Raw genomic sequence first — 22,728 nt, forward strand, 5'->3', positions numbered from 1 at the left:
GTAGACTGTCTCAGAGCCTCAGGAAGCTGACTACATGCGCTTCTATCTTCTCTCCTTCTCTCCTTTCTTTCGTCTCGTCCTCCCAGATCCCGTCCCAACGCTCCTGGTTCTCCTTCCTCCTCCTCCTCCTCGAAATCCAACAACTCGGACGCCGAAGATCAAGATCAACCTGACGACGGACTCACCGCTGAGGAGCGCAAGGAGAGGAGACGACTCGAGTACGACGAGGACGACGAGGAAGAAGGAGAAGGGATGCACGAGCAGAGGGAGATGACTACCGTGCAGGTCAAGGTCAACAAGTGGGACCCGCTGGAGGGGACGAAGCAGGGAGAGGTGAGTCGGTTTTCGGAGTTCAGATCTCGCTGGTAGTATAGTAGGGAGGTAGTAAAGGTGGTGGAGGGGGAGTTGGGGGCGAAGATGGGAAGCAAATGAAGGAAGGGGAAGCTCAACCAAGCCGTCGCTTCTCTCCTTCCCTTCCTCTCTTTCGAGCTCGTCTTTTTCGTCTTCCTCGAGGCTCAAACTGACCACTTTCTCGTCTTCCTCTTCCTCCAGCGATACACCATCCGACTCCCGAAACAGATCCTTCACGAATCCACTCCTTACAGTCAAGCCAACTACCACGAACCCGAAGAACCCACCGTCGAAGGAGAGGACGACGGAGAGAGCAAGCTCAACCCCAAGGAGATTGAACGAAGGAAGGCTGAGACCCTGCTGCATCAGGTGGAGCATACCATCAGGTGGAGATGGGTACAGGGACCGGATGGGACGATGGTGAGTCGATTCGAGGTCTTTGCGAGCGAGAGATGAGCTCGTTTCTCTCTCCTTTTCTTCTCGTTCATCTCGAACCTTACACCTTCTTTCTCTCTCCTCGCCAGATCAAAAAATCCAACACCCGTCTCATCCGTTGGTCAGACGGTTCCCTCTCTCTCCAACTCGGTCCTCCCTCCAACCTCTTCGACATCTCCTCCTCCTCCACCTCCTCCACCACCTCGCACAACCCCAACCACCTCCCCACAACTTACATCGTCGCCCACCACCAGGAAGCCGAGCTCCTCCAGTCCGAAGGTCCCATCACGTCCAAACTCACCCTCGTGCCCGCCAACCTCAAGGGAGACATGCATCAGAAGCTGGCCAAGTCGGTCAAAGGGAGGAACGAGAAAGGGTCAAGGTTGAAGATCTGGGACGAGAAGAGTATGGTTGCTGCTGTTGGGGAGGATGGGGTTTCGACTGTTAAGAAGGTGAGGGGTGCGAGGAAGACTGCGGGTGGAGGAGGGGCGGGGAGTGGGACGAAGAGAGGGGGAGGAGGAACGAGGAAGAGGAGAGCTCCTGCGAAGAGGAGTGGGAGTATCGATAGTGATGAGGAGGAGAGCGGCGATAGCGGAGGGGAGATGGAGGAGAGGAGGAGAGGGAGCGGTGGGAACAAGAAGAGTGGGAGGAAGGGAACGGAGGACGTGGAAGGGAAATACCAGGAGGATGGGTTCGTGGTGAGTCGACGCGTCTTTTCTTCATTCTTTTTTCTTTCCTCGTTCTTGACTCTCAAGACCTCGGAAACTCACCCCACTCCCTTCTTCTTCTTTCCTTCGTCTTCCAGGTCGACGACTCCGGCTCCGGAAACTCGGACTCCAACGCCAAATCCTCGAAGTCGAAATCCAAGTCCTCGAAAGGCAGGCAACGGCGTGCTTCGCCTACAATGTCCTCGGACGACGAAGCTGAGGCTGTGGAGAGCGAGGAGGAGGATGCGAGGGAGGTGGAGAGTGAGGAGATGGAGAGTGAGGAGGACGACGACGATGAGGCGGCTGGAGGGGAGGCGTTGAAGAAGAGGAGGATTGTGCTGAATGAGGAGGAGGAGGAGGAGGATTGATTGGGTTCGAGGAGTCGATGGGATGGGTCATGTCGATTCAGTTTAGTTTTGAGGTTCGTTTGCTGGTTGAAGGAAGAGAGAGAGGGTAAAAAGGAGAGAGGTATCGACGTGGCAAGGACGACGCGCGAAGGTTCAAGGAGGGCGAGGGAGGACGGAGCATGAAGCGAGCTGGAGGAGAAGGGAGAAGGAACAAGCTGTGGTCAAGGGCCTAGATGGCCTTAGCCTGCGATTCAAATTTGGAGGGATGGACGGGACTGTATCTAAGGGAGACGACGGGAGGAAAGGAGAGACGTGAGCTCGGTCGACGTCCGACGGCCTGCTTCTTCCTGAGCGTCTCTTTGAGTCGTAGATTCCTTGTGGAGGGAAAACTTAAAGAAATCCTCCCTGATGTTACTGATAAGAGTCCGACGTCGAAGAGAAGTTTCGATCGGCTTGGAAGGAAGGGAAGGAGGGAGAGGCGAAACTCCGGTTCGTTCGTCCGACCTCTCCATCTTCTCTTCACTCTCAACTACGACTCGCCGTTAGATGGGAGGCTCAATTTTTCCCAATACAGCTCGACTCTCTCCTTCTCAGTATGCGACGTTCGAAAGCCACGTCTTCGCCGCCCTCACAGCTCCTTCATCTTCCCTCGACACTCAACCCAACTCCTCCTTCCTTCCCTCCTCAATCTCGATCCCAAAACACTTCACCAAAACATCCTTCGGAGACATCGACGTCGTAGCTGGAGCAGATGGCTGGGAAGCTCCAAAGGATGGTTCAGCGAGCTGGGAAGGCCAGGGAGAGGGGGGGGAAGCTCGACGGAAGGAGGCATCGACACTGGAGGACGACGGCGTTGGCGGACGAACCAGAGACTGGACTAGACGTCTAGGAGCTGTGAAATGGAAGAGGAATGGACCGATGTCAGTTTACTATCATGCTCTCCTAATTTTGAGGCCTTGGGAGACCTGAGAGAGCTGCTGCTGACCTCGACCTGTCCTCTTCGCTTCCTCCTCCTCCTCTTCAGCATCTCCTTCGCCGTTCCTCTCTCCTCCTTCCTCCCAAACAGCTTGGTCGACCTCCCCATCCCATCTCCACCCTCCCCTTCCTCACCCCCTGTCGCTCAGGTCGATATCATCCTCGTGTCCTCCCCGTCCCAAGTCGCCTTCCAATCCTTCCTCCTCTCCTTCTCTGGACTCTCCCTCCTTCTCTCCCTCCCCCTCCACAAGCTCACTCGTCGCCAAATCATCTTCTCGCACGGATCTCTTACTCTCGTTCACAACTTCCCAAACCCACCGGACTCCGTCGAGCTCTTCGGAACGTCCACCACGGTCCCTTTGCCCTCGCTCGAGCTCTCATTATCGAACGACGTCGAGGAGACCTGTCGCTTCTTCGGCTTGGACTTCAGTCGGTGGAACGAGATACAGAGTCAGGGAGAGCAGGCGGTAGAGGCAGATCTTTTCAACTGGGTGCTGGGAAAGGAAGATGGACTGCTGAGGAAGGGCTGGGAGCGAGTGATGGAGGCGTCGGAGATCCTTGACGTGTCGACGAACAACGACCCGCTCCTCAACCTGGTATCGAAGGACCCGTCGAGATCGAGGAAGACGAACTCAAAACAAAGAACGAAACTCAAGATACCTCTCTTCCAGGCTTTCCTCCGCTGGCTCCAAACCCACCCACTTCCTCCTGCCAACACCTCCCCAACACCCATTCCTTCCTCCTCCCAACCTCCGACCCCACTACCACCGCCTTTCTCTCTCCTTCAACCTACTACCTTTCTCATCCTTCAATCGTTTCCCTCCAAGGAAGACCTCTACGTTTCCACTCTCACCGAACGACAAAGCGAGATCGACGCGCTCCTCCTTCGTCGACGAACAAACCTCGCTCTTTCCGGGAAGAAGATTTGTCGCTGGTTTCCCAACATCGACCCAGGTCAGGTTTCGAGTGTCACCGACGCTGTGAGGTTGAAGGCTCGGGGGTTGGACGAGGGGGGGGACGGGTGGTTGGGAGCGGAGGGGAGGAAGGAGGAGGAGGTCAAGGAGCTGGCGGTTGAGTGTTGGGAGAAGGTCAAGCGGGAGAGAGAGTTGAAGGAATCTAGTGTTGATAGAGTAGATCTCGGAATCTCATGAGTGTATTTTTCTACAGCGTGGTCTTTCTTTTTTTCCTTCTCGAACTCGGTCGGTCGGTTGATCGATCCGCCGCCGTCGCCTTTGCTCTCCTCCCTTCAGCCCTCTGATTCTTCTTCTCTGCAACCAACCACTCACCCTCCCAGCTTTCCATCTCAACATGTCGACCGTCCCATCTACCGGACCTCTCCCTACCACCAACCTCCTGTAAGACTCTTCTCTCTCGCTCTCGCTCTCGCTCTCCTCGAACTGGGAGCCTCGCTCGTTTTGAGCTCACTCCGCTCCCTTCCTCTTCCCCTTCCTCTCCTACCGCTCCTTCTATCATCAGTCAAGGAAAGACCGTCGTCGTTACTGGAAGCTCAAGAGGAATTGGACGAGCTTGTGCCATCCAGTCGGCTCGAAACGGTGCCGACGTTGTCCTCCATATCTTCGGAGACGAGCTCAGCAGGAAAGAGGCAAAGGAGATCGCGAAGGAGATCGCAGAGTTGGGCAGGAAGAGCGTAGAGGTCGAAGGAGTGAGTTCATACCCAATCTTCTCAGACCCTAGATCACCTGAAATGTCCTTCGAGATGATTCAAAGTTTTCAATGGAGCTGGATTCTGCTTCGCTGGCGGTTCTTGACCTCCTCCACCAGCTTCGAAGCTGACCTTCCTCCCCCCCTTCCCCTTCCCCTTCTCGTCCCACAGGATATCTCACTGCCCGAAACTTCGACCAAGATCGTAGCAGCTGCTCTCACGCTCTCGGATCGAATCGACGTCCTCATCTCGAATGCTGGGATCTGTCCTTTCGCTCCTTTCCTCACGATGCCGCTCGCGACTTACAAAATCACCCAAGCGGTGAACATGGGTGGGCACGTCTCTCTTTTCTCCCTTATTATGACTTATACTGATCTCAAGAATCTTCCTCTCAGACGGAACCTTCTACATCACCCAGGCTGTCGCAAACCAGATGGCGACGCAAAGTCCCCCTGGAGGATCCATCATCGCCATCTCGTCCATCAGTGCGCTCGTCGGAGGAGGAAACCAGACTCACTACACACCTACAAAGTGAGAGGCCAGCATTTTCACATGATCCTGTTTCTGAGCTGATCTCTTCTGCTTTGTTTCTCCTTTCAGAGCTGGAATCAAGAGTGCGTCGCATCGACCTTTCGCCTTCCTTGAATGATCCTCACTCTCAATTCGCTTCTTAGGTCTCATGGAATCGTGCGCTATTGCTCTTGGGCCTCATGGGATTCGTTGCAACAGCGTGCTGCCTGGTAAGTGCTTCCAGGAATGGGTCGCGTCGCTTGTCGTTTCTGTCCCGCGTTCAAGATGGCTGACTTTCCCTCCGGACTCTCGACCGTCAGGAACCATCGCAACCGCAATCAACGTCGACGACCTGGCTGATCCCGTGAAGGAGAAAGCCATGTCTGCTCGGACGTGTGTCGGTCGACTCGGAGTTCGTGCGTACTCCCTTTCTTCCTTCCTCCCCCTCGAGATCCCTCTTTAGATGTTTGGCCTTCGGCTCTTTTTTGACAAATCCTGTGTATCCTTTGTTTCAGCCGACGATATCGCTGGAGCGGCCGTCTTCTTCGCATCGGTTCGTTTTCTCCGAACGCGACGTCGTCTTCAATCTGAAATCCACCGCTGACTCCGAGTTCCCTTTGCGTGCATTTCTCAACATCCTCCAGGATCTCTCTCGATACTGCACAGGCTCAAGCCTTCTCGTCGACGGAGGACTCTTCGTCAACTTACAGTAGTCAACAGTTTCGTCTCCGTCTTCGTTGTTTCGCTGCTTCTCTTTCGAGCTCAATACCATCGCGTTCTCCACCCAGCGTTCCATACGATACCGCTGATAATGATCGAAAATCTACAACTGAAAGATAAAGATTCTGGTATACACGCTGATCCTCGTTCGTCGCCTTCGTCGAACCTTTTTGCTTCTCCTCGTCCCCCTGCGTCGTTCTCCCTCAACCCTCTTCTCCGTTCGTCTAGAGACCTCGGTAGGTCTGAGCCTGAGCGACCATTCGGGTTGCCTGGCCGGAAGAGAAGTTGGTCATGCAGCTGAAGACGAGAACAGGGAGGGAAAGGAAGAGGTCAGACGCGTCGACGAAGGCACGAAGGGAAGGAGAGAGAGGAAAGACTAGAACGAACGTGTCGTAGGTGTAATCCATGTACTGCCAGAGGTTCAACGAAAGAGACGAGAAGATGGTCATCAGTCTCGATTTCCGAGGAGGAGAGACAAAGGAAAGGAAAAAGTCGAACTCACGTTTCTGATCGGATCAACCCCGGTAGCAGTGCAGGTATCTCTTCCGACGGGGCATCCGTAGGCAGGCTCGTCCTCGGAAACCTGTGACTCAACGAAGGACGGCTCGAAGATCCACAACTGACAGCTCGTTTTTCTTTCTTTCGACCTCTCACTCAGACATGCTGGGCGAGATGGGTCCCTTCCAAGCGTCAGAGTTCGTTACTCGAGCCTCGGTCCTTCCTTCTCCCATCATCTTGAAACATGCTACGTGCAACGCTGATGAGTGAACGCCGCTCTTGTTTCGTCAACCTCGACTCGACGCGCTTCGACTTATCAGCTTTCCATCGTCTTCGCAGCTGAGATGCTAGGGTATCCCGACACTCTTGGAACGATTATCAAGGTTGGAGCCTTCGCCGATATCATCTTCTTGAGGTCAAGTCCGCTAAAGGACGTGACCGTTTTGGCGAAACCGAGATCAGTTCCTGTCGCGTCTCTCCTCCTTCATTCTTTGGTTTACTGATACGTTCCCTCTCCTCATTTTTAGGAGGGAGCTTTTGGCCATCATGAAGGATGGCCGAGTTGTTCGATCTCGAGTGAAGGGACTGGAGATCGACATTGCGATCTAAACTCCCGACGCGTCGCTCAAATCTCGACGAGCAGTTTCCTTTGCTTTGTCGATTAGCCCCGAGCACCCTATATTTTTCATCTGATCAATTTGGTCCTTCAGAGCTTCGGAGATTGTTCCTGCAAGGAAAACATAGACACTTTCGCTCCCTCATCGAAGCTCGTCCGAAATTGAATCGCCGGTCTCCCGCCGACGGTTGTCTCCTTCTCTCTCTTCTCCTCCTCTCAAACCTCCTTCGATGTCCTCCCACCTCTACTCTACCTCTCGTCGTTCTTCCTATCTTCAAGCTGTCGACCGCCAACCTCGTTCCCTCGGTCGCTCGGACCTCTCCCCTTTCTTCGCCTCACCAACCGCCTTCCCTTCCTTCGTCGAAGACATCGTCAACCACTTCTCCCAAAAGGAGGTCGACTCCATAATCGCTCTAGACGCCGTTGGATTCGTTGTCGCAGGAGCTGTAGCAGCTAAGACGGGGAAGCCAATCGCTCTGTGTAGGAAGGAAGGGAAGCTGCCCTTGCACGAGGAGGAAATCGCGAGGACAGAGGAGCTCGTCGATTACAGCAAGAAGACAAAAAGGTTCGAGATTAGGAAGGATCTCTTGACGCCTGGTGAGTTGGATTCTCGTCCCTACTCTTCATTTTGGAGCGAGAGTATCTTTGGGTAGGTTTGACGGGCGAGAAAGTCAAGGGAGGGAGAGGAGGGAAGGAGAAGTGAGCTCAACACGTTCGTCCTTCCTCTTCATACTGACCCCATCCCTTTCTCCCTCCTCTTTCTTAGGCCTTCGCGTGCTCGTAGTGTAAGCCCATGCTCTCGGATCGCTTCTCGAGTTTTCAACCTTCTCAAGCATCATCTCACTACTCGCGGGCAGCTCACTCTTCTCCCCTTTCTTTTCCCACCCTCCATTTCACCACCACACCTCCTCCTCGCCCCCCTGCCCGCTTCTCCCCACAGCGATGAATGGATCGACACAGGAACCCAGATCACAGCAGTTCTAGCCCTCCTCGAATCCTACAACGTCGAGGTCGTGGGAATCGCGTCGCTCTACCTCAAACCAAATCGACCGCTCGGAGAAGCCCTCGTGGAAAAGTACGACATCTTTGTCGCCAACTGCCTTCGATGCAAGGAGTACGAGTGTGTGTGTGAGGAGGGGGCTTTCGGGGAGCTTCGAGGAAGGAGTCTGTAGCGTACAGTGGTGAGTAGAACTCGAATCTCATGATGTTTCGAGAGTCGGAAGAGGGGACGCGACGCGTCGCGACGTTGGCCCTGGCGGTTCGATTGCCTGTTATTCCTCGACAGCTATCATGCTCTCTCAGTTGAACCAGCGCATGGGTGGGCTCTCTTGCTGAGAAGCATCAAAGCTCTTCCAGGTTTCTAAATGGGGGAGGCCGAAGGAGAGTTTGCGATCGATAAGAGGGCCGCTCCAGGGTTTCGCTTCCGCGTTCGACGAAGGTCTTCCGCCCCAGCTGGGGCTCGTCTTTTCTAGCACACCGGTACTTGCAGTGCAAACTCGTAGAACTGCACATGCACTGCAGGTCGGGTCTCCTGCAGCAGCCCCTCGCTCACTCTCGAACCTCCCTCTTCTCCGCGTTTTGATGTTTCCCTCCCCGATCTGTCTTCTTCTTCTTCTTCTTCGCTTGCTGACCTTCAACGTCCATTCCGACCTTCCTCACCCTTCCACCCTTCTTCTTGCTCTTTCGTCGATGCTCGTTCTTCCAACCTCAGTCATTCTGCTGCTGTTGCAGATCGGCAGTGCGAGCTCGAGCAGCAACCTCCCTTCGTCTCTCTCCGAGCTCGCTTCGACGCTCTCGACTCCAGTCTCGCTACCACCTCCGTCGACTCCGTTGAAGTCACAGGCGGCGGTGGACTACATGCAGAAGTCGTGGAGTTTATGGCAGGATAAGGTCAGTCTTCTGTCTGTTTCCAGTTTGAAGAGAGAGGAAGAACGACCCCACTCACCTCGACGACTCGAGCTGACCTTTGGCGCCTACATACCCACGACTCCTGCTTTATGTTCTAGTGGGATTTCGGTGGAGTGCAACGATCTCTTCGGCACATCTGTTTGTACCATCTCGAGCAGTCGCGATCGAGAGGTCTCGTCGACTGATCCGTTTTCTCCCCCTCCTCCTCGCCAGCTCTCCCGAGCGACCTTCCGGTTCCCCACCGGTTCTTGGTCCAAGATCTCGCTCTTCGTCCGCCTAAACTCGCCTGCCGAGGCTTCGAACGGAGTTATTCAGCTCTACTTCAACAGCGAACTGGCGCTCACTCACGAGAACCTTCAGATCAGGTACGACGCGTCTCTTCCCTTCCTCTTTCGGACTTTCTCGCCGCCCAGTACCTAACTATTCTCCCACTTCCCTTGGTTATTCTCTGTTGGGTCCGTTCTTCAGAGCATCGGACAAGATCTTCGAGGGCGGTCTCTGGTTCTCTTCGTGCGTCGCGTCGTTCCCTCCACCTTCTTTCGGAGCTTCCTCGAACTTGACCTGTGCGCTTTCAATCTCTCCTCCAGCTTCTTCGGGGGCGGCAACGCCACCTGGAGTAGTCCTCAACAACAGGTCTGTCCACCCGTCGTCCATGTTGTTGATCTTCTGCGTTGACGAACCCTTTTCCCCTTCGCCTCAGACTTCTTACTTCAAGAACTTCGAGCTCTCCGGTAGCACCGACTTCTAGATCGACGCGTCTTCGTCCATACCGACTATAACTACTACCAGCAGCACCTCTTTACAGACCAGCAAGAGCCAGGTCGCTTCGACGACGACGTCTCCTGTCGCACCAACCCTCACCCCGGTCAGGGTAATGAACGGCTCGGCCTCTTCTCAGGTAGCTGTATCTTCAATCACTCAGTCCAGCTTCGGAGTGTCTAGACTACGAAGAGGACGGTCACAGTTCGTTGTTGCTCTTTGCGTCCTCTCTCTCGTCCATCTTTCTTTCTAGATCTCCTCTAGAGCTGTCGTTTGCCCTTTTCGATTTATCGTAGATGCCAATTTTGTTCTGTCACCGTAGCATGAACTGGAGAGGAACTGCTAAGGCAGAGGGACACAGAAAAAGAGCATTCGAGGCGTTCGAAGGAAGGGACTGAGTTTCGGATCGAGCTGTTCTTTCTATTCCTTCCTTCTTCGTCTTCACTCCTCTTCCACGCAGAGATTACTCTTCCCCTCGTATCATTATTCCTCGAAGCTCCTCGTACACAACCAAGGCGCCTCCCATCTCTTTCGCGGGACGAACTGCCACTCTGCGATCTCTTTAGATCTGTTTGACCTCTTCGATGGGGGAAGGAACGGCGACGTCTTCCTTCGGCCTCCTCTTTCTTTTTTGACTGTTCTGCTCTTCTCAACATGTTCATGCCGACTCTGGATATACATCGAGGCTCAGCTAACGCTGCCATGGACCTCAACAACGCTGGCCTGTCTCACTAATCTCCACGCTTCAATTCGAAGGAACCTGTGAAGTCGAAGCTTCCTCCCGGTCCCCTTCTCTCCCCTCTTCAAAAGATTAGGTTTATCCACCTCGTTCTCTTCGAACCGAAGACCCCCTCCCGCTCCAAACTGTATCCGAGACGCCAATCACCGATTCCCGACAGAAAGAACTTCGAGAAGCACTTCAGGCCCAGGTCCTCAAACGACGACCGTCTTCCTCTTCTCATCCGCCACCTCTCTTTCTTCTCTCTCCACCCACATGCCCCCGCCAGTCGAGCCTCTGCCAGCGTATCTGAGAACGTACGAGCAGCCAAAACGCGTGGTGATCGCCTACTTCTCTCTCGAGCTCTTCGCCTTTCTCTCCCTCGTCCCGCTCCTGTGGACGTTTCTCTCCCGTCGGGTCAAGCGAGACGCAACGATCTCGAACTTGGTTGCGGTGTTCATGGCAGTAAGTATAGGGACGAGCGTTCTGTGAGCTCAACTCTTTCTTCAATGGAACGGGTGCCAACGGGAAGGGAGGTCGAAACGACGGTCAAACAAGCGAAGCTCATTCCTTGTCCTTCTCCTTCCAGATTCCTCTCTGGCACTCTCATCGGACCGAAGGAGGATGTTAGATTTGGTGTATGTCTCGCCAGTGCCTCGATTGCTTACGGAACTTCGCCAGCTCAGGTGAGTTCTTCTCGACCGCTCGACTTCTTTTCCTCCACTGGCCTGCCTGACCTAGCTCCCCTTTTCCTCCTTCCCAAGTCGTTGGCAGCTCTCAACATCGTTCTTCGAGTGACTGCTCCATCATCCCTTTATTTCACTTGTCTCCTGTACTGATCTCTCTCCCTTCGCTCTCCTCGAAGATCACCATCCGAATCGTCGCGTCTCAAGGACGATGGACGACTTTCTGCGACTCAAAAAGCCTCGCCATCTACCTTCTGGTGTCCCCTTGGGCGGTCTGGATCATCTTTATCGCTTCGGCCATATCGATTGGACTGGAGGATCGGAAGAAGGTTTTTCAGGCTGTTCTGTACTGTGTTCGTTCGCGCTTCCTTTTGGGTTTCTTTCTCTTCATGCTTCGATTCTTTGTTCACGCCAACTTTCTCTCCCGTACTCACAGGGCATCGACGACTCAACTTTCATCAAAGGGTTCAGCATCTTCACTGGTGAGTTTTCTCTCCGTCCTCCAGATCACTCGCAAACTGACGCGTCTTCGCTGCCCGCTCCCGTTCCCCCTTCTTTCCAGCCATCACGACTCTGCTCACAATCATACTCGAGATATTGATCGCCACCATTCTCTGTCGGCAGTTCCTCGCCCTTCGATCTATCCGCAAAGCGTCCGAGATCTCGAACGAGATCCAAGATCAACCCTCCAGCAGCGGGCCGTTCACTCTCGGAGGAGCGAGCCTTCCTTTGATCCTCAGGCTGGGGCTCTTTGGTCTCTGCGTCATTTTGGCTCTGATGTGAGTTGAGTTTTTCCTGCTCTCAGACAAGCTGCTTCTTCCTTCGATTCTGACGCGTCGTTCAATCTCTTTGCCCACCGCTCCCGCTTCCACAGCTTCTCCATCGTCAGCCAGGGAGATTTTTCTTCTCTCGCTGGAGACTGGAGCAACGCAGGGATTAGCTGCATGGTCGTCTTCATTTTCGGAAGTCAAGGTCCGTGGTTCTTCTTTCATCGCGGCTCCTCGTTTCACTCTTTCGAACTGACCTTCTCTCTCCTCTCCAACAGAGGACGTCCTCAAAGTCAGTTTCTCTACACACTGGTTTTACTTTCTTCAAGCTGATGTCCCTCTCTTCCCTCCTCACAACAGGCCTGGCATCTGAAGTCCCGATCCACGTCGCACGCATCTCCCTCCGTTCCAGCGTTCGTCTCCAACGCGTCTCGTGGAATGATCGCACCAACTGAAACCTACGTGATGGACTCGACCATGGACCGAGCCAGAGGAAGGGAAGCGGATCTCGAGAGCAACGAATCAGGGGATGGTCTGGGCCGGTGGGGGAGTCAGGTTGCGCTCAGGGAATCGAAGGGAGGGAGCGGGAGGAGTGGTTCTGGGTATCGTGCCAAGTTTTGATGTACGCTCTTTAGCTACGCGTTTTTTGAGAAGGCGTCTCTGTGCTGTGGGAGATAGAGGAAGGCGACCGAGTGCGACGACGCGTTCCCTTGTGTTGTAAACCTCCGACTTTTGGGTTTGCCTTTCTTCCTTCCTTCTATCGAGCTTGTGAACACAACTTATATCTCCCCAGGTTTATTGACGCCTTCGCGCATGACAGATCTCTTCGCCCGGGAGAACAAAGCTCGTTGGACTTCAGGCCAAAAAGACGCGTCGTCGTCGATCCGAACGGTCAGCAGCCGTTCACTGTCCTCCTCTACCTCGCTCGCCAGCAGTACCAGAGAGACGTGTAGAAATCGCATTTTCACGCTCGATATCCTGGAGATCTTCGCTCGTTGAGTCTGCATATCTGGAACTGAAAAGAAGACAAGATGGCGTCTTATCGACGGGAGTGGAGGTCTTCCTTCCATCGATGGTCGTCGCTCTCCGCTCCTTCCTTCCCTTCTTCACCCACCACAGCTCTCTCCCACTCTCTCCGCTTCAAGACTTATCTTCCAACTACCCACGACTTCTCCAGCATGTCCCAAGCCGTTGTCAGTCGAACAAACCTTACTCGCTCCGTTCCCGCCGACGAGCAGAAGTTTCGAAGCTCACCACCTTCTCCTTCCGCTCTTTCCTCTCCACAGGCGTTCGCAAAGTCCAACGAGTCCTATGTTAAGGCTTTCACTCAGGGAGACCTCGCTCTTCCTCCAAGCAAAGCTGTCGCCGTTGTCGTTTGTATGGTAAATCCGTGATTTCCTCCGCTAAAGTCTTCCCGCTTCTGCCTTTCCTGCTTCTCTCGTTGATCTTCATCCCCTTCCTCTCCTGCTTCTTTTCTCTCAGGACGCACGAATTGATCCTGCTGCAGCGTACGCTCTTTCTTTCAGTAGCTCAGGTTGGAAGCTTTCGGCTGACCCTCGTTCGCCATCCCTCCTCCTCGTTCCTTCGCACTTGGTGAACAGCCTCGGAATCGACTTGGGATCCACTCATGTCATTCGAAACGTTCGTTTCTTTTCTATCTTCTACTAGATCTACTCACATCACTTCTCACCTTCTTTGAGCGTTCGAGCTGATACTCGATCTCTCCCCGTTTGCTTTGAACTCTTCTTTCACCCAGGCTGGAGGACGGACCTCCGACGCTCTCCGATCTCTCATCATCTCTCAGCAGCTTCTTGGAACTAGAGAAATTGTCATCATCCACCATGTACGTCTTACTCTGCCTGCAAGTCCCTAGAGAGACGATAATTCGACGAAATTGAGACGCGTCGGAGATCGAGCTTACCTCCGGTCTTTCTTTGCGCCTCCCTCCTTCCTTCTCAGACCGACTGTGGAATGCTCACCTTCACCGATGTTGAGTTGAGAGACAAGATCCACAAGGAGCTTGTGGGTTTCTTCCCTCGAAGAGATCCCAACGCGTCGTAAATTCGAACTGATCGGCTTTCCCTCTCATTCTTCTCCACAGTACGTCCACGCCGACCACATCGCCTTTCTCCCCTTCTCCGATATCGAGAAGTCCGTTCGAGACGACATCGCTTTCGTCAAAGCTTCGCCCTACATTCTCGAAGAGAGTCAGGCCATCTCTTCTCACCTCCTCGAACGCTTGACTCTCAGCTGACACCCTCTTTCTCATTGGTCTCTCAGGCAAGAGCAAGATCACTGGATACGTCTACGACGTCAAGAACGGGAAGATCACTGAGGTCAAGGCCTGAGCGTAGAGTAGAGAAGAGAGACGCGTCGCGAGTTCGAGGGTTGATGGGTTTCGCTTTTCTTTCAGTTCCTTTTTCGGGCTACGTAGTTTCCGTCTTTCCATGTCCTTCTACGATTCATGATGATGTCGAGCTGCTGATGGCTCACGCAAAAGGGAGCATGGAAGTAGCAGAGCAGAGATATACCGCCCTCTGTTCTTTCGACTCGTCATCTCAGTTCCTTTCCGCCGACGCCCTTCTGACCAAGAGGAGCGAGAAAAGAAGAAAGATGGCCTTCGACCACTTCAACCTCAAGAAATCAGTATGTCATACCAACAGGTGAGTCTGTGAAATTCGGTTCCGACTCGGAGGTGGAAGTGGAGGGGTGGATGGATGGAGCAAAGAGAAGCTCGAGGGGAGGGGAGGGGAGGAGGAGAGATGGGCTGAAACTCTCTTCCTGGGAAGCTCGAGAAGGACTTCCTGCTTTTTATCAGCACTTCTCTGATCGGCAGGATGGATCCATCCATCTTGAACTCAGCTTGTTTGAGGTAGAGGAGCCAAGACTATAGAGACAGAGGGCAGCAGAAGGGAGGGAAAGATCCGTTGAGCTCGAGCTGACCTCGTTCTGCTCCTCCCTCCCTGCCTCTTCCTCTTCCCCAGTCCTCGACGTCGTCCACTCTCGAATGGCTCTCATCACTAAGCACCAGGTGAGTCAAATAGTTTCACTTGTCTCTCTGAACGATCCCTAACACACCTTACCCCCTTCAGCTTCAACCCTTTCGATGAAAAGGAAAGCAAGCATCTACGCAAGGTCCGTTCATCCCTTTCCTTCGTCGACGTCTTCGCTCACTTTTGCTGACCACACGTTCCCGTATAGACGGCCATCATCGCGACCATAGGACCTGCTATCAACACTGTCGAGAAGGTTCAGCTGTTGAGAGATGCTGGAGCGAACATTAGTGAGCTCGACTCCCTCCTCCTCCAGACTCCGAAAGCTGACCTCCTCTCCAGTCAGGATGAACTTCTCACACGGAGACCATGCATCACATCAAGCTGAGATCGACATGGTTCAAGCTGCCGTTCGTGGTGAGGAGTTCAGCCTTCCCTTGTTCTCGAAAGAAGAAAGGTTGAGCTCACCTGAACGTCGCCTTCCCATCGAAGCTCGACCCGACGAGAGGCCTCTAGCTCTTGCTCTCGATACTGTGAGTAGTTGCTCATCGATCTCTTCTGCCTCCAACCTTTCTGACGTATCTGTCTTTGCTTTCGCTGTACAGAAAGGGCCCGGAATCAGGACTGGATCGCTCGAAGGGGGAGACGTCCAACTGCAAGCTGGCGACGAGCTCTACATCACCACGGATCCTTCTTATGCTCAGAAGGGGACCAGAGACATCCTCTACATCGACTACGTTCGTCTTCCTTTCCCTCCATTCCTTCCCCCGAGTTCTCAGTCCGAGGCTGACCTCTTTTCTTCTCGCCCGCCTCGACGCGTCTCGCTCTTCTCCCCCTTTGCCAGCCCAACATCGTCAAAGTCACCTCGCCTGGAAAGTTGATCTACGTCGACGATGGAGTTCTCGCCCTGCAGGTCATCTCCATCGAGGGAGACAAGCTACGAGTTCGAGCGGTCAACACTGCAGTCCTCTCGAGTCGAAAAGGAGTCAACTTGCCAAGAACCAAGGTCGACCTTCCCCCTCTCTCTCAGCAGGACAAGAGGTGAGTGCCTACAAGTCGTTGAGTGGAGGCTCTATCAGGCTGCTTAGTCTCACGCTCGATCTTGAGCTCTCGTCGACGCGGCTTCGCACCCTGACTCGAAACCTTCTTTTCCCCTTTCCAGAGATCTACAGTTCGGAGTCAAGAACGGAATCGACATGGTCTTCGCTTCCTACATGAGATCTGCCAAGGACGTCCTCGCAGTTCGAGCTGGATTGGGAGTCGATGGGACCCACGTCAAGGTTTTTTCCTCTCCTCCTTTTCCTCCTTTTTCTCGACGATGAGCTAAAGGCCCTGTTATTTTTCGGTGCTAGGTCATCGCCAAAATTGAGAACGAGCAAGGAGTCATCAACTTCGATGAGATTCTCGCTGCAGCCGACGGAAGTGAGTCCTGAGCTCCGTTTCGTTTCGTTCTCGACGCGCCTTGAGCTGACCTTCCCGTCTCCGTCGTTTTTCAGTCATGGTTGCTCGAGGAGACCTTGGGATCGAGATTCCTTCTTCCCAGGTCTTCATGGCTCAGAAGATGATGATCGCCAAGTGCAATGTCGTTGGGAAGCCCGTCGCGGTTGCGACGCAAATGTTGGAAGTTCGTCGCTGCTTCCTCTCTCTTTCCCCCTCCCCCTTCACTGACTCTTTCCTCATTGATTCCAACAGTCTATGACCGTCAATCCCAGGCCTACTCGAGCTGAGGTCTCCGACGTCGCTGTTCGTTCCGTTTCCGTTCCTTTGTCTCGAGTCGCTCCGTTGACCTCCTTTTTTTTGAATCCTGGACGTCAGAACGCCATTCTAGACGGAGCTGATGCTGTGATGCTGTCAGCCGAGACTGCGAGAGGCTCGTATCCGATGGAAGCAGTCAAGATCATGTCAGAGACGTGTTTCCTCGCTGAGTCCTCTATCTGTCATGCCGTAAGTTCGTTCTCTCTCCTTTCCTCTCCTCTCCGTCTCGTTGACACTCATCTCCTCTTTTTCCAGCCTCTCTTCAACGACATCAGAGATCTCGCTCCCAAACCAACGTCGACCAACGAAACGACCTCCGTCGCAGCTGTCAGCGCGTCCGTCGAGCAAAACGCTTCGGCGATTCTCGTTTTGACGACGAGGTGAGAGCTCTTCTTTCCTCCCTTTTCACTCCTGCTGACTCCTTTTACACTTTCGATTCTTGCAGTGGAGTCTCGGCAGCTCTTCTTTCAAAGTACCGACCTTCCGTTCCGATCCTGGCGATTTCGAGGAGTGAGACGACGGCGAGAGCTCTGAACCTTCATCGAGGAGTCTATCCTCTCCTCGTTAGTACTCTTCTTCCTTCATCTCACCACGGTGTGGCTGACTTCACTTCTCGTTCCTATCTGTTCTCAGTATCCAGAGGCGTCTCCCCTTCCTGGACAAATCTGGCAGAACGACGTTGACAACAGGCTTCGGTTCGCGATGAAGAAGGCTCTGGCTTTCGGCATGGTCAAATCAGGAGACTCCGTCGTATGCTTACAAGGCTGGAAGGGAGGAATTGGCCATACGGTATGTAGCTTCCGTTCAGCAGTCCTCGCTTCGAGTCGTCGTCTCGTCCCGTTCCCGCCTTCGTCGCGGATTCTGACCTCTTCTGCTTCTCTGGGTTTTCCGTCTCCCTCAGAACACGCTTCGAGTACTCACGGTCCCCATCGACCTTTCGGAACTCGAACGAGCTCCTCTTCATTCGACGTGAGGATCCGGAATGGAGCTCACACGAGCAGGGACGAGGAGGAGCGGGTTGTTTGTGAGCTCAAATCTATGAAACGTTCTTCTTTTCTCCTTCTCATTCCAGATTTTCCTCCGCGTCCAGTGGGGAAGATTTGGGTTCGGCAACAGAGAGGGAGAGGGGGGGGGAGGAAAGACGCACGGTGGTGATCCTTCGAGAGCTTGAGCTTTGGAAGGAGTCGATTTCCTGGGCAAGACCTCCCAAGCCCTTCCTTCTTTTAATTCTGCTGCACGGCTCGGTATCAAACAAACCGACGGCTCCGACGCATCCGCCGCTTCTCTCTGTATGCTTGGGGACATCAAGAGAGAGCAGAGAAGGGTCGGAAAGGTAGGAAAAAAGAGGAAAGCAGAGGGTCGGCGAGGCGTTGATCGTTCCGACGCGCACGTTCTTCTTTCTTTGACTTCCTCTCCTCCGCGAGGAGCCTCAAAACCCATTTTTGGATCGTCTTCGTTTCTTTCCCTCAGACCACCATCCTCACCCTCCTCCCTACTTTCCTTCCCTTTTCTCACTTCCCTTCCGTTCCCTCGACACTCAACAATGTCCGACTTCGAAATTGAGAAGGAGCAGGCTCAGGTTCAGGCTCAGCCTGGCTACTACAACTCGGTCGATGAGCGACGACGAGCCGCTCTCAGGGAGATCGATGAGGCCAAGTTCTCGTGAGTCTATAGTTCTTTCTTCCTTCATTTCTACTCATCAAGTCTCCGTCTTCTTCGCTGCTGCTGGGAGGGAAAGAGAGAGGGAGGATCGACGGACGAACGCGTCCATCGGAGCTGACCTTGTCTTCTCCCCTCCTCCCGCTTTCGAATATTCTCAGTTGGTTCCACGTCAAAGCTTGCGTGAGAAGAGTTTTCACCGTGTCACTTTTTCTCGTATATACTGACCCCCCTTTCCATTGTTTTCCTCTCAGGTCGTTGCAGGTCAGTCGACCTGGTCTCTCCCTCCTCCTCGCACGGACTCTCTCGCTGACTTTTTCTCTCCTTTTTCAGGTGTTGGGTTCTTCACCGACTCGTATGACGTCTTCGCCATCTCGATTGTCTCTACGATGCTCGGCTATGTCTACAGAACGAACCACAAGTACACGCTATCAGCGAATCAGGACCTAGGAATTAAGGTCGCCACGCCAGTCGGAACCTTCGTCGGTCAACTGCTTTTCGGATGGCTCGCTGATGTTGTCGGAAGGAAGAAGATGGTGAGCTCTTCCATTTCCTTCCTGCTCCAGCTCGTCGAGTTTTGTTTTCTGACGTCGTTCTTGTTTCTCTTCCTTTCTCTTTTCCAGTACGGACTCGAGTTGATGATCATCATCATTGCTACCTTCGGACAAGCCGTCGCTGGACAAGGACCTGGAGCCTCTATCTTCGGAGGTGAGTCCTCGTCCTGGACCTTCGCGCCTCCCGATTTTCGAGCGCCGCGATGCTGACTTTTCTTCCTTCGTACCTCCTCCAGTCCTGATCGTCTGGAGGTTCATCATGGGCGTTGGGATTGGAGGAGATTACCCACTATCTGCCGTTATCACTTCAGAGTTTGCTGCTACCCGAATCCGTGGAAGGATGATGTGAGTTCGTGCGACTCTCGTTTCGACGCGTTTTCGCTCTCGCTGACTCGATCCCCTTTCTGATGTACAGGACCGCCGTCTTCGCTTGCCAGGGATGGGGTAACTTTGCCGCCGCTCTTGTAGGATTCTGTTGTGTCGCTGGGTTCAAGAACCAGATCATCAACGACGATGGTAAGTTTATTTCGTCTCCCTTTCTTTCTCTCGTCGTCTGACGCTTCCCTCTCCTCTCCTCTTTTCCCTCCAGTCCTCGTTTTCAAGCATGTCGACTACTGCTGGAGAATTCTCATAGGTCTTGGCTGCGTACCTGGAGTGATCGCTCTCTATTTCCGAGTGAGTTGATAACCACAAGCTCGTTCTCCTGCTTCCCTGCTGCTGTATGTAGCCTTCGAAGCGACGGACTTGAGAAGCGCTTTCGGTTCGACCTTCTCGAGGGCCTGTTGGAGGGAAGCCCCTTCTACCAGCTTCGTCTGACATCTTCCTTCTTTTTTCTCCAGCTCACCATCCCCGAGACTCCCCGATTCACCATGGACATCGAACGAAACGTCAAGCAGGCTTCGCAGGACGTCGAGGTCTTCCTCACCACCGGAGGATTCGTTCACGACCCTGATGCTACCGTCGAGAAGGTCGCTGCTCCCAAGGCTTCCCGACAGGACTTCTTCGCTTACAACTCCAAGGTCAGTCGGTTCGTTCGATTTGCGAAGGGAAATCGAATCTGACGCGTCGATCTCGTTTCTTTTCTCAGTGGGCCAACGGAAAGATCCTCCTCGGTTGCGCTTGGAGTTGGTTCGCACTTGATGGTGAGTATTACTCTGCCCGACTCCTGAGGGAAGATGATCCTGACGCGTCGCTCTCATTTTCGCTCCTCAGTTGCCTTCTACGGTCTCGGACTCAACTCTTCCATCGTTCTTTCCGCCATTGGATTCGGAGGAGGAGCCATTAGCGGAAACACTGTTGGACAAAACGCCTACAAGAAGCTCCACGATATCTGTGTTGGAAACTTGGTCCTTTCCGCTGGAGGTCTGATCCCTGGGTGAGTCTTGAACGCACGACGACGCGTTGATCAAACTGACCTCGACGCGCCGTCTCCTTTCGACGACAGATACTGGGCTTCCTTCTTGCTCATCGACTCCTGGGGAAGAAAGCCAATTCAGCTCATGGGTTTCAGTTTGCTTACCATCATCTTCTGCATCATGGGAGTGAGTAGCTTCCGTGCGCAGATCGGTTCCGACGGGCGACGCTGACCGTCCCTTCCCACTCCTCCCAGTTCGGATACGACAAGCTCCTCTCCACCGACGGAGGGAAGAAGGCTTTCATCTTCTTCTACTGCATGGCCAACTTCTTCCAGGTTCGCAGCATTTCTCCCTCTCCGTTCGCCCACCTCATCTCGGAACGCTGACCGTCCTCGCTCTTTCCCTTCTTCCCTCCTCTCTTCAGAACTTCGGACCTAACACTACCACTTTTGTGATTCCAGGAGAGGCTTTCCCGTTGAGTCCGATGATCCTCGCGTGACTGGGGAGGAAATGCATCCCCAAACGAAGGCTGACCTCTTTCTCTCTTTTGCCCTTCAGCACTCGATACCGATCTACCTCTCACGGAATCTCCGCTGCTTCTGGAAAGCTCGGAGCCATTGTCGCTCAGGTCGGATTTGCTCGACTGAAGGACATCGGAGGAACCAACGCCTTTGTCAAGCACATTCTCGAGGTTCGCTTCAACGCGTCTTCAACTTTCACGAACGAAACGCTTACTGACCTTCGACCCTATTCAAACCCTTCTTTTTTAGCTCTTCGCTTTCTTCATGCTCACCGGTATCGCTTCCACTCTCCTCCTCCCCGAGGCAAGCTTTCCTTCCCTTCGTGATCACAATTCGACGCGTCGATCCGTTCTGACCTCTCCCTTTCTTCTTCTTTCGCCTTCCCTCAGACCAAAGGACGATCCCTCGAGGACATCTCGAACGAGGACCAGACCAACTTTGTCCACCCTCGAGATGCTCAGCTTCAACGAGAGGCTGAGGCGAACAAGCAGACCTCCTCCATTTAGATTGTGCCGTTCCTCTTTTCTCCCTCGCCTCTCTTTGCCTTCAGCTGCCCTCTCTCTCTCTCCCTTTATACATTATTAGTTTCATTGCTGCTGTCTATCACGGGTTTCATTGCATCTTTCTTCACTAGACTAGATTTTTCTGGCGCCCGTTGTCTGCGTGAGGAGACTGAAAGTTGAGCTCACAGGTTCTCCCTTTCTTCGCTTGACTGAGAATTTCTGCCACCTCCAGCCTTCTTGAGAGGCCTAAGAGCTGATAATGACGAGATTGAAAGATTCTTCGGCTGCTCTATGCTGGCTGCTGAGAGAAGAAAAGAAGGGAACAGAAGAGCTGTTTGGTCCCGGGCTGGGCCGAAAAGTGAGCTCGACGTTTTCGGCTCTTCTTCCTCTAACGTCCAAACCCCCTTTCCCCTCTCCTCTTCATCCTCTTCCTCTCTACTTTCAAGACCTCTCATCACCCACACCACCTCTCCCTCAACTCCATCGTCATCTCCCACATCGAACACGCCGACGACGTCCTCCTCCTCTCCGGCTCTCGAGAAGGGCTTCAACAACTCCTCAACGAGTTCGCTCTCTTCGCCAACTCCCACTCCCTCATCGCAAATCCCTCGAAGTCCCAGGTCGTCGTCTTCGGAAAGGATCAGTCCCTCGTCTCCACCTCCTCACCCCTCACCCTCAACGGCGACAACATCCCCTTCGGAAACTCTTACAAGTACATCGGAGTCGTCTTCCAAACAGGGAACGCGTCGGATCGATTCCAAGACCACGTCGGACGTCTCATCGCTCAGGGAAACTCAGCAGCACACGGGCTCTACGGTCAACGACAGCATCTCGGAGGACTTACAGCAGCCGAGCAGAGGACTCTCACCAAGGGTCTCCTTGATCCTACAGTCTCCTTCGGAGCCTGCGTTGTTCTCGGATCCTCCCACCTTCGCGATCTCGAACAAGCCCACCAAAACTACCTCCGTCAGATCCTCTCCCTCTCCCGAACCTCCCACCTCCCTCCCATCTATCTCCTCACTGGAATCCTCCCTCTTCGATCCCGCTACCTTCAACTCTCCCTTCGCTACCTCCAACACCTCGCCTCCTCTCCTCCGTCGACCTTCGTTCATCAAGCTCTTCTGGACTCGATGAAGCTCAGACGCGCATCAGGTTGGTACGCGACGGTCTTGAGGGAGATGGGAAGGATGGGGCTGGAGCTTCCGGGGACGGTGGAAGAGCTGGCAGAATTCGAGTGGGTTGAGGAGATGGTGGGAAAGATGCACGACTGGGAGGAGAACGCGTCGAGGACTCGAGCGATCAGCAACGACCTTCTTCCCTTCCTCCACCCCGTCAACTTCCCTCCCTCCACTTCCCTCCAGCACCTCTACTACATCTCCAACCAATCACACCAACAGACCCTCCTCCGCTTCATCTCGGGCCACTCCGATCTTCGCGTCGTCGTTCTGGGTCGGACTCGGAGGGAGGAGGAGAAGGTGCCGAGGAGGGAGAGAGTTTGTAGGCATGGGTGCGGTGAGATAGAGGATGAGGCTCATCTGATGAGGTGTGAGCATGCTGGGATAGTGGCTTTGCGAGCGGTGATGCTGGAGCAGGCGAAGGAGGTTGGATGGGACGAGAACGAGAGGAGAGGAGCGGACGAGGAGGATGGAAATCGAGGAAACGACGAGCTCGGGGATATGGACGAGGTTTTTCTTCTCTCTTCTCTTCTTCGGGAACCCAAGTGTGTTA

General features: G+C 53.8%; 11 protein-coding genes across 11 annotated transcripts in view; 10 read left to right on the forward strand and 1 right to left on the reverse strand.

Annotated features, from left to right (window-relative positions):
* Positions 1 to 62: 62 nt before the first annotated feature.
* Positions 63 to 1,441, forward strand: BDY24DRAFT_169717 (RNA polymerase-associated LEO1 family protein). The gene is made up of 4 exons (XM_076636241.1): positions 63 to 333; positions 553 to 771; positions 876 to 1,179; positions 1,303 to 1,441. Coding segments are annotated over exons 1-4 (606 nt in total). The 5' UTR covers positions 63 to 252; the 3' UTR covers positions 1,305 to 1,441.
* A 452-nt stretch (positions 1,442 to 1,893) lies between these two features.
* Positions 1,894 to 4,165, forward strand: BDY24DRAFT_169754 (uncharacterized protein). The gene is made up of 3 exons (XM_076636242.1): positions 1,894 to 2,329; positions 2,415 to 2,760; positions 2,865 to 4,165. Exons 1-3 carry the CDS (start codon positions 2,074 to 2,076, stop codon positions 3,964 to 3,966), a joined length of 1,704 nt encoding a protein of 567 aa, XP_076494011.1. The 5' UTR covers positions 1,894 to 2,073; the 3' UTR covers positions 3,967 to 4,165.
* BDY24DRAFT_398690 (SDR family NAD(P)-dependent oxidoreductase) lies at positions 4,095 to 5,505 on the forward strand. The gene is made up of 7 exons (XM_076641720.1): positions 4,095 to 4,170; positions 4,292 to 4,478; positions 4,650 to 4,809; positions 4,874 to 5,009; positions 5,079 to 5,092; positions 5,153 to 5,218; positions 5,309 to 5,505. The coding sequence occupies exons 1-7, from the start codon at positions 4,124 to 4,126 to the stop codon at positions 5,449 to 5,451; spliced, it is 753 nt and encodes a 250-aa protein (XP_076494012.1). The 5' UTR covers positions 4,095 to 4,123; the 3' UTR covers positions 5,452 to 5,505.
* A 427-nt stretch (positions 5,506 to 5,932) lies between these two features.
* Positions 5,933 to 6,442, reverse strand: BDY24DRAFT_417689 (uncharacterized protein; the record flags this gene model as incomplete). Its single annotated transcript, XM_076643756.1, has 4 exons — positions 5,933 to 6,005; positions 6,096 to 6,118; positions 6,211 to 6,291; positions 6,413 to 6,442. The coding sequence occupies 4 exons, from the start codon at positions 6,440 to 6,442 to the stop codon at positions 5,933 to 5,935; spliced, it is 207 nt and encodes a 68-aa protein (XP_076494013.1).
* A 200-nt stretch (positions 6,443 to 6,642) lies between these two features.
* BDY24DRAFT_443767 (phosphoribosyltransferase-like protein) lies at positions 6,643 to 9,597 on the forward strand. Its single transcript, XM_076644796.1, has 8 exons — positions 6,643 to 7,419; positions 7,589 to 7,607; positions 7,763 to 7,944; positions 8,534 to 8,712; positions 8,944 to 9,095; positions 9,199 to 9,240; positions 9,318 to 9,363; positions 9,431 to 9,597. The coding sequence occupies exons 1-8, from the start codon at positions 7,053 to 7,055 to the stop codon at positions 9,476 to 9,478; spliced, it is 1,035 nt and encodes a 344-aa protein (XP_076494014.1). The 5' UTR covers positions 6,643 to 7,052; the 3' UTR covers positions 9,479 to 9,597.
* Positions 9,598 to 11,917: 2,320 nt separating this feature from the next.
* Positions 11,918 to 12,509, forward strand: BDY24DRAFT_398695 (uncharacterized protein). The gene has a single exon (XM_076641721.1). It carries the CDS (start codon positions 12,190 to 12,192, stop codon positions 12,379 to 12,381), a length of 192 nt encoding a protein of 63 aa, XP_076494015.1. The 5' UTR covers positions 11,918 to 12,189; the 3' UTR covers positions 12,382 to 12,509.
* A 247-nt stretch (positions 12,510 to 12,756) lies between these two features.
* BDY24DRAFT_398697 (beta-class carbonic anhydrase) lies at positions 12,757 to 14,087 on the forward strand. The gene is made up of 8 exons (XM_076641722.1): positions 12,757 to 12,853; positions 12,947 to 13,042; positions 13,143 to 13,168; positions 13,262 to 13,301; positions 13,417 to 13,503; positions 13,620 to 13,682; positions 13,762 to 13,867; positions 13,941 to 14,087. The coding sequence occupies exons 1-8, from the start codon at positions 12,839 to 12,841 to the stop codon at positions 14,006 to 14,008; spliced, it is 501 nt and encodes a 166-aa protein (XP_076494016.1). The 5' UTR covers positions 12,757 to 12,838; the 3' UTR covers positions 14,009 to 14,087.
* Positions 14,088 to 14,667: 580 nt separating this feature from the next.
* On the forward strand, positions 14,668 to 17,381 carry BDY24DRAFT_417693 (pyruvate kinase; the record flags this gene model as incomplete). Its single annotated transcript, XM_076643757.1, has 15 exons — positions 14,668 to 14,691; positions 14,862 to 14,943; positions 14,996 to 15,070; positions 15,146 to 15,186; positions 15,259 to 15,390; positions 15,498 to 15,694; positions 15,816 to 15,933; positions 16,006 to 16,075; positions 16,150 to 16,277; positions 16,346 to 16,396; positions 16,469 to 16,597; positions 16,664 to 16,788; positions 16,854 to 16,971; positions 17,042 to 17,197; positions 17,310 to 17,381. 15 exons carry the CDS (start codon positions 14,668 to 14,670, stop codon positions 17,379 to 17,381), a joined length of 1,518 nt encoding a protein of 505 aa, XP_076494017.1.
* A 504-nt stretch (positions 17,382 to 17,885) lies between these two features.
* On the forward strand, positions 17,886 to 21,257 carry BDY24DRAFT_365382 (phosphate permease). Its single transcript, XM_076637930.1, has 17 exons — positions 17,886 to 18,070; positions 18,229 to 18,250; positions 18,322 to 18,331; positions 18,401 to 18,603; positions 18,691 to 18,775; positions 18,858 to 18,966; positions 19,037 to 19,137; positions 19,211 to 19,296; positions 19,461 to 19,640; positions 19,709 to 19,763; positions 19,834 to 19,996; positions 20,066 to 20,162; positions 20,231 to 20,311; positions 20,401 to 20,450; positions 20,535 to 20,667; positions 20,747 to 20,800; positions 20,887 to 21,257. Exons 1-17 carry the CDS (start codon positions 17,952 to 17,954, stop codon positions 21,001 to 21,003), a joined length of 1,665 nt encoding a protein of 554 aa, XP_076494018.1. The 5' UTR covers positions 17,886 to 17,951; the 3' UTR covers positions 21,004 to 21,257.
* Positions 21,258 to 21,300: 43 nt separating this feature from the next.
* On the forward strand, positions 21,301 to 22,417 carry BDY24DRAFT_169867 (uncharacterized protein; the record flags this gene model as incomplete). Its single annotated transcript, XM_076636243.1, has 1 exon — positions 21,301 to 22,417. A coding segment is annotated over one exon (834 nt), but the record flags the coding sequence as incomplete, so codon positions are not given.
* BDY24DRAFT_371770 (HPP family protein) overlaps positions 22,131 to 22,728 on the forward strand; it is a gene marked incomplete at both ends in the record, with an annotated part of 2,760 nt that continues 2,162 nt past the window's right edge. The window contains one exon of the mRNA XM_076638170.1: positions 22,131 to 22,724. Within this exon, the coding sequence (XP_076494020.1) occupies positions 22,131 to 22,724 (594 nt within the window). The remainder of the gene's footprint in view (positions 22,725 to 22,728) is intronic.

This window comes from Mrakia frigida (genome assembly GCF_051309035.1).
Source record: "Mrakia frigida strain ATCC 22029 unplaced genomic scaffold BDY24scaffold_30, whole genome shotgun sequence".
NCBI lineage: Eukaryota > Fungi > Basidiomycota > Tremellomycetes > Cystofilobasidiales > Mrakiaceae > Mrakia > Mrakia frigida.